At 28.1% G+C, this 8,365-nt stretch overlaps 1 protein-coding gene across 2 annotated transcripts; it reads right to left on the reverse strand.

Moving 5' to 3' along the window:
* Positions 1 to 613: 613 nt before the first annotated feature.
* LOC145838369 (uncharacterized) lies at positions 614 to 7,569 on the reverse strand. Of its 2 annotated transcripts, none has more exons than XM_082945948.1 (7): positions 7,448 to 7,569; positions 6,357 to 6,414; positions 4,914 to 5,053; positions 3,674 to 4,292; positions 3,230 to 3,487; positions 1,763 to 1,963; positions 614 to 1,262 (listed from the first exon to the last, which is right to left on the reverse strand). In XM_082945948.1, the coding sequence occupies exons 1-7, from the start codon at positions 7,540 to 7,542 to the stop codon at positions 1,083 to 1,085; spliced, it is 1,551 nt and encodes a 516-aa protein (XP_082802074.1). In that variant the 5' UTR covers positions 7,543 to 7,569; the 3' UTR covers positions 614 to 1,082. The 2 variants fall into 2 exon arrangements, with proteins under 2 accessions (XP_082802074.1, XP_082802072.1); XM_082945946.1 differs by having other exon boundaries at positions 4,914 to 5,056.
* Positions 7,570 to 8,365: the final 796 nt, after the last annotated feature.

Consider the following 8,365-nt stretch of genomic DNA (forward strand, 5'->3'; position numbering starts at 1 on the left):
TCACATTTTTGTAACCTACTCGTGCAAAAGTGTGTCATAGTCCATTTTTGACACTTACTCGTTGTGACACAATTTTGTAGGAAATATTTTTTTATACATGGGTTAACTAACACATTGAGAAATTTGTTTTCAATTTAAATCAAGGATTAAAATCTATAACTTCTTGGGTGATTTTGAATATCAGGTGACAAAAATTAGCAAGGAGGCGAAAATAATGAATAATTAACTAGTAAATTACTATATAAGGGAGGCGATTATATAAGTATAAAAATTTATCCCAAGCGAGCTAAGAAAATGAATTGGGAAACCCTGGTCTAAATAAAAAAAAATATAAGTTTCTTTATAAGCAAAAAAAAATGTTATTTTAAATATAATACAAATTTCGTACTAAGAAAAATTACCAAGTTTTTCCACTATTAGCACTTAAAAGTTTTGGGACTATCAGTGGTTTTTATACTTAATTAAGTTTAGGATAAATTATTGCTAAATATTTTAACTTTAAGAAATTTAAAAACACAAGTAAATCTGCTATTTATTCCATTATAAAAAATTATAGTAGTACTTTTATATCATAAAATCTATTGTGTCTCAATAAAAACTTTATTCTGAAAATCATCACACAAATACAATTTATTTATTTACAACGAAAAATAATAAATAAAACAATTTTTTAATATTTAATCAAGTGCAAGTGAACTTTAGTGAAAGAAATTTTAAAACAATTCAAACAATCTTAACAATTTATTAATTAAAAATTTCAGTCTAAAACCCACTAAATCAACAGATGAATTTATTTACCTAAATATTTTAAAATCCGGTAAAAAAATCGACTGATGGAATATGAAGCTGAAAACTAATAAAACATTCAGCAATATATGAATATGGAGCTGAAATTTGATATTATAATTTTCAGCTTCACATTCATGGCACGCTCGCATTTATTTACTAAAATAGAAAGAAAATTTATTCTAATAAAATTAATTTGCTAGTAGAAAATCTGGCAGATGAAAATTGATAAGATCCGCGCGAAATACTGCCTTCTGTATCTCAATATGGGGGAATGTTTCGTGTTGGGGGAATATTTAGCTCTGTTGTTGGGGAGGTGGCTGCGGGGAGTACCTGGGAGCGTTGGCGGGGTTGCTATGGAAACCCCGCTTGTTGTCGTGCTGCTGAGAGGTGAATTCCCTGTTGTAGAACTTTTTCTTGGTTCTTGTTTTTTCGCCGATGTTGATTCTACTGTCACCCATCATCGTCAAAGCGGACTGAAAATATTTATTATTATTTTATTTTGTTTTTTCAATTATAAAGTTATATTTCACATCGATGTTAAGGGTTGCCACAGCTCGAGCTGATAAAAAGAATCTGGAATTTATAAATCAAATTATTAATTTAAACCGATCCAAAAATATACAAACAAATACTAGATTTTGATTTAACTTACTCAAAAAATTCAATTAGACCCTAGAAAAAAATAGATATTGAGAAAATAACATCAGCAAAAAGCAGTTTCTTTAAAACCAGCATGTCTATAGTAAATTTCCTGAATTTTTCGAAAACCCACACTTTTTTCCCAACTTTTGCCTTTTTTTTTTTTGTTTTTCCGACCTTATGGCAACCCTGGATGCTTATCAACAATACGATATTATTTGCATCTATTACATACACGAGCCTTCTATTAACTACTTATTATGAACAACCTTGTTATTGAGAACATCGGCGTTATATAATTTGTTTAGTTATTTTTATTTGTATTATGAACAACCTTGTTATTGAGAACATCGGCAACTTGCTGTTCAGTTTCGAAAACAACGAATGCGCAGTTGGGTTGACCCTTCACCGAGTTATCGATCAACCGCACCTCGATTATCGGTTCGTACTCTTTGAAGTGGTTCTGAATCTCCTCTTTCGCCACCTGGTGTTGAAGGTTTCCCACAAATATCTGCTTCTCATCCGGGTAGTAAACCTGTTTAATTATTAATTGAAATATAACTTAGCAACTTATATTACTAGTTTTCTGGTATGTTGATTTGAATCACTTATTAATGAAGGATTAAGGTAATATTTTTTTAATTGATTGTAATTAAATAAATCAAGCTGCTAGTTTAATAACAAAAATTAATAAGAAACTGTTTTACTGCTAATTAGCAAGAACAACTAGTTATGACGTCATATAGAGTTATTTAAATAAACTTGAACGATATTGTATTTAATATTTAACTATATTGATAATATCAAAAAACTAGTTTGAGTTACATCAAACTAGCCTGGTTATAAAACAGTTGAAAAAGAAGAGCCAAAATATAAACAAATAAATACCTTTATTTTAAAGAAAAAAGAATTAAATGTGATTAAAACTAGCCTGAGATTTCTGAAATAAGTGGAATCTGGTTTGAGTTTTTCAAATAACTCACAAAAGTTTCAAAACAGCCAGAGCTGGTCTGATTTTTATTAAATACCAAACTAGTCTTTAGTATGTGACAACCCTTATTCAAACAAAATGCATTGTGGTAACAAAAATAACTATACAATCAATTTTAAATTAAAAGTAAAGGAAGCTAAGACTTTTTTGAAACAAAACAAACATTGATTATTAAAAATTTAAAATAAAAACAAGTATATTTGTTACGAAGCAAGCAATGCAATTTATTTTTGAAATTTTCAAACACATTTAAAACATAATTAGATTAACAAAAATAATAATTACATAATCTACACTCCTAGAAGCAATAAAACCCGTAATGGGTAAATAATAAAAGTAAATTGTATTTAAACTATCCCTAAGACCAAACTCATACATTTATAAAATAATTTTTGTACAACTTGCAGTAGTTTTAGCTGCTAAGCTTTAAATTTACTTGATTCAGCTTTGAAAGTCTATTAACTTTATCTTAATAGTTAAATAACATGACTTAAAAACATATTTATTTAAAGCACGAACATTTTAAATGCATCACAGTTTAGTTTATTTTTTTTAACTTTTATATAACCTAATTGTACCTTATAACTCATAAACTTAGTTTAGCTATTCTAAAAAATATTTTTTAATACTGTTTTCTTCATATGTATCTATTATTTTATGTCATTATAATTAGTAGTTTGTTGTAAACTATTAACCACAAATAAACTAATTACTACTACCTAAATCTTACACTTATGTACATTTTTATACTAACAATAACTACAACTATTAAATAATATTTTAATATAAATAATCAAGAATAATTAATACCTTTCCATTGTTTTGGTTATTGTACCTTCCATTAAAACCGCCATTATTCTGCCTTTGGAACCCATTACCATTTTGCCTGTTGAACCCATTTTGCCTGTAGGAATTATTATAACCATTCTGCCTGTAACCATTGTTGTTCCTTCTGTAGTTGTTCTGTCTGTAGTTGTTGTTGTACCTCTTGTTGGACTGCTGGGTCGTCCACTCATCTTGGGGCTTACTAGCTGCTATAAGTGGTTTCGGTTGTTGCACGCTTGTGTACTGTTTGATATTTATTTGTTTGTTAAAATAAATTTCATGCAACATGAATATTTTACTATTAAAAATTCGGATCTCATTTTAAAATAACATACATGAAAAATTAAGAGTAAAACTTATTAGCTCTAATAAGCAGCTAATGTTTAACTTCAGTATTTGGACACGTTTTATGTAATAATGGTAACAAACCTTGGGTTTGGGTCGGCTGTAGTTGTTAGTAGTTGGTTTCGAAGCAATTGATGAATATGACACTTTCTCATTAGCGACATTCTCAGCAGTCTCAGCTGTTACTTCTTCTACTGGAGCAACTTCCACAGGAGCCTCTGTTGCTTCCTTGGTACTTTCTGCAGTTTCTTGAACCTCTGAAGCAACCTGTTCATTTGCAGCTTCTTTCTTCTCATCAGCAATTTTTTCAGCGTCACCACCAGCTTGCAAGTCAACTCCGTTTGCAATTGGCTCCACTTTAGTAGCTGGCTCCACTTTAGTAGCTGGCTCCATATTAGTAGCTGGTTCCACATTAGTAGCTGGCTCCACATTAGTAGCTGGTTCCACAGTGGCTACAGGCTCCACAATGGCAGAAGCTGCTTCATTCTCAACTTTTTTAGCTGATTCTTCCTTTGAAGCTGGTTCTTTCTCTTCTACTGGTGCCTCCTGTGTAGCTGCTTCTTCTACTGGTGCTTCCTGATTCTCTGCAGCTTCTTCAGAAGCATCTTCATCTGCAAACACAACATCGTGAAATACGAGGATGTCTGCTGAAACGAACAAAACATTTTCTTCCTTGAATTTCAGCAGAAACGTCTGGTGGAATCTGCAAAATTGAAATATAATATTAATATATTATTATAAATTAAAGTATACTACAGGGTTGCCACTTGTTTTTTCAAAACTTTTTCCAGGTTTTTCAAATTTCTTCAAGGTTTTTAAAAGTACACATTTTTGGGTCTATTAAGTTTAATTTAAGGTAAAAAACTGTGTTAAATAATATAACAAGATTTAAAAGATACTGTAAAGCTACTTAAAATGTGTTTTTTAACAAGGATTTTTGATGATGACAAAAATTTTTCATTTATATGATAAATTTTTTTAGTCAAATCAAAATTTTACTACTGAACATGTTAAAATTCTTAAAAATTCCAGGTTTTTCCATGTTTTTTGAACAAATTCCAGGTTTTTCCAGGATTCCAGGTAAAGTGGCAACCCTGATACTAAGTCCTGTACTATTTACATTATAATCAGTGTTATAACATATAACGATTTAAAAACTAGTATCTACATAATATTTTTCACCACTGATTTAATTAACACATTATTTGTAAATACAATAAAGTCTTAATCTATAATTTTTATATTATTTATATATAATTTACAAAACAAACTTGTTTAATTTAATGTTTAATTTATTTTTACACCTGATACAAACTGTACTAACTTGTTTTTAGCTCCATCAACAGTGAAAACACCGCTAACAAACAGCTGAATTGAATTTTCAGCGGGACTTGGTGTCAGCTTCAACACATTGGTGTGAACATTCTCACTTTTACCGTGGTAATGATTTATTGCCACCTGGATCTCCTTGAAATATTCACAATTACTTAATAATATTATGAACAGTTTGCATATTTCAAAATGAATAAAAATACCGCACAGTATTAAAAATATTACAAAGATTAAGCAGTACCAGTTACTTATAATGCTACTAAAATAAATTGTCATAGTTTTGTTAAATACTATATTTTCAAAAGCCTGCAAAAACTTTTCAAAATGTTTTATAAGTTTACACTTTATTGATGTTCATAAACCATGATAAAACTTTAATCCAATAATTACATTTGTCATCAAAGATTTTAGTTAATAAAAATTACAGCTAATTCACTTATCCGGACATGTTGGGCAAGAATTTTCTGTAAACATGTCCAGATAAGCATTTCCAGATAAGTTCAAAACATTTTTTTTCAAAATATAATAAAACTGCTTTACATTATTCAATGTATAACAATTAATAAAAGCTAAGCTCCTCTTTTTCTGCTTTAAACTTCTTTTTTTTTTCATTTTTCAAAATTTTGTAGAAAGTTGACCTACCTATGCTGAACTGCTCTATTATAAAAGACTTTAAAACATTGTTTTTTACCATTTTACAAACTTCTAGTTTATTTTCAATGTTTAGTGCAACTTATTTTATTTCTTGGTGTCTTGTACATTTCTAAAACTCTGGTATCTTGAATGTGTGAAAATTATATAATTAATAAATATAAACTTTAAAAAAAAGTCATGCACCTCATTATAAACAAAAAGTGTTTGAATTAACAAATTTTATAATATAGTTTTTATTAAAATAAAACATAAAAGAACTGTTATACAATTATTTTCTAAAATCTTGGAATTTAATCAACTATTAAAATAATTTTAAAAGTTTAAATAAAAAACTTTTAGTAATACTTTAAATAACATTGTTTAAAAAAAAATTTCAACTGAATTACTTTACATACAAAGGTCTTTGATAAGTAAACTAGTTTTGAACAAAATTTGAATGTAAGCTTTGGAAGTACTATTAAGTTATTGTAATTAACTAAACTGAAGAGTATATAAAACCCCTTAGAATTTTCTTACAACATGAAAGTTTAAATCTTGTATCACACAAAAATATTTATGTTTAATATTGAAGTTTTTTTGATTTTTCTTATTGATGAAACTGTCCAGATAAGTGAGCGTCTGGATAAGTGAATAAGTACTAGTTTAACGACTCTCAATACAATACATGAACTTTTATTTAACTAACAGTAGTTGTAGGACTTGCAAAATTCTTATAAAATAATAAGTAGTAAACAGAAATGTTGCTCTTTTAAAAAAAAAAAAAATTATACAATATACCAACTTGTTTTCCGGTGAAAGGGACTTTTGATCTAGTCATTGTGGATTCCTCAAGATAAAACCTAAAAATATTTTTGAAATTTATACAGTTGCTCAACACAAAACAGAATGTTTGATAATTAGCTCAGGGTTTACATTGAGTCAAAAAACTGTCATGAGTGACCTTAAACTATCCTGAGTTTATTCAAATCCTCATTGAAGGTGCTTCATTAAAATGAAAAACTTTTCAAAATCAATAAAAATCAAGTTGTTCAACAAAACTGGTTATATAATAACAAAATATTGAATCAAACCACCTGAATCTTTACAAAAACCTAGGAAAAATGGCCTGAGATTTTTAGAATTCTTAAAACTATTCGGAGTTAAAATAAAATAATAAAAAATATGAATAATCCTAATGTTCTCAAAATTTTCAAAATATCTTGAGTGTCTTGAGTTTGTGGCAACCATGTTAGCTTATAAAATTTGTGCATTGCCACATATTATTAGCGTAGTTTGAAAGTTGCGTTTGAAACCAATTTTAAGAGCCCAATATATGCTTAAAAGAGTCCTGATTATCAAAATAATTTATAATGAAAACAAAGGTTTATAAGCATGCAAAATTTATTGTTTTAAACATTACAAGTTATTATTTTGATTTTTTTTAACTTGATAAAAACAAAATATTTTATGCTAAATTTACACTATATGCAGAAGTTAAAGCTATGCATAGAATTATATAAGATTAAAATTATTTGTTCTACGTTCAGCAGCTTAGTATTCTGATGGAAATTTGTCAACTTAAAAAAAAAATTAAAACAGCTCTAAACTTCACAATCAGCAAAATTCTGGTCATAATATACTTTTTAAAATGCAGCTTGAAAATATTTCAAAATTATTATTATGCTTTTCTAGTAATTATCCAAGTAAAAACAAAACAATTACTTAAGTTTATAAAAATCTTAAGAACCTTCACAAAAAAATTCAGATTTAAAAAATATTAAAATAAACAAATCTACAGTTGATGTAACATTTTTATTTACAAAACATTCATGCTTTTTTATTAAAACATAAAAAATTAATCAAGTATATTAGGTAAATATTTACAAAACTAACTTGTGCAACAGTGAAGGGTTGTTGGCCATAACATTGTAGTACTTCTGTACAAACTTCCTTGCAATTTGCACATGATCGTAAGTTACTGAAGCCATTATTTAACGCTTACCAAAAAGCTGTCTGATATCAAGATTACAAAATTTTATTTAATATTTACTTTAAACTATAAGGAAATTAAACTTTGAAAATTTTAGATGGTGTTTAAATTGTATAATACTCTTACAACCTATAAACTAAGCTTAGTAAAAAATATTTTTTTACAAAAATAATACTTAGTAAAGCAAATGGAATAATATCATAAATAATTAGTGGTTGTATGAAAAACCTCCAGTGAACTATTTAAAAATTATTTAATTAAAATCATCAGTAAAAGTCTACAGAGCCTAAACCTAGACTTCCGTATGCTGTGAGACAAGCTCAAGTAAACAAAGGTTTAATCAAATCAATTTGATCATCAGACCTTTGGTAGACTGAGACCAATTTTGTCCATATTCAGCCACAACCAAAAACTTGCAGTCACCAATCTACAAACAATTTATCATGTAAAAACATGGAGAAACTGTTTGCTGTATTGATCAGTGACGAACCAGCCTTTTTACCTAGTCGACGATAAAACTTGTGCAAAAGACAATGATACCTCCACAAATAAATGCCAGCAAATGGTTGCTTCATGTAAAAGCATGACAAACCGTTTGTAGATTGAAGACTGCAAGTTTTTTGGTTGTGACTGACTGATGAGTTCTAATAAGGACTATCCGGTCTCAGTCTACCAAAGGCTTGTGGTCTGATGATAAAATTGGTATGATCAAACCTTATAATACTTAAAATCAGTTTTTATTGTAAAATATTTTTTTGATAAATTTTAAAACCTAGCTTTTTACTTTTATGTGCACAAATAAAACTTAAAATATTAGATTT

This window comes from Thalia democratica, chromosome 6 (genome assembly GCF_965202585.1).
Source record: "Thalia democratica chromosome 6, ktThaDemo2.hap1.1, whole genome shotgun sequence".
NCBI lineage: Eukaryota > Metazoa > Chordata > Thaliacea > Salpida > Salpidae > Thalia > Thalia democratica.

Coding starts and splice junctions, on each gene's coding strand:
- LOC145838369 (XM_082945946.1), bottom strand. CDS start 7,542: ATGGCTTCAGTAACTTACGATCATGTGCAAATTGCAAGGAAGTTTGTA. Junction 5,057..6,356: donor TCCCTTTCACCGGAAAACAA/GTTGGTATATTG, acceptor GAATATTTCAAG/GAGATCCAGGTGGCAATAAA. Junction 1,263..1,762: donor CCGATGTTCTCAATAACAAG/GTTGTTCATAAT, acceptor AAATATTTTCAG/TCCGCTTTGACGATGATGGG.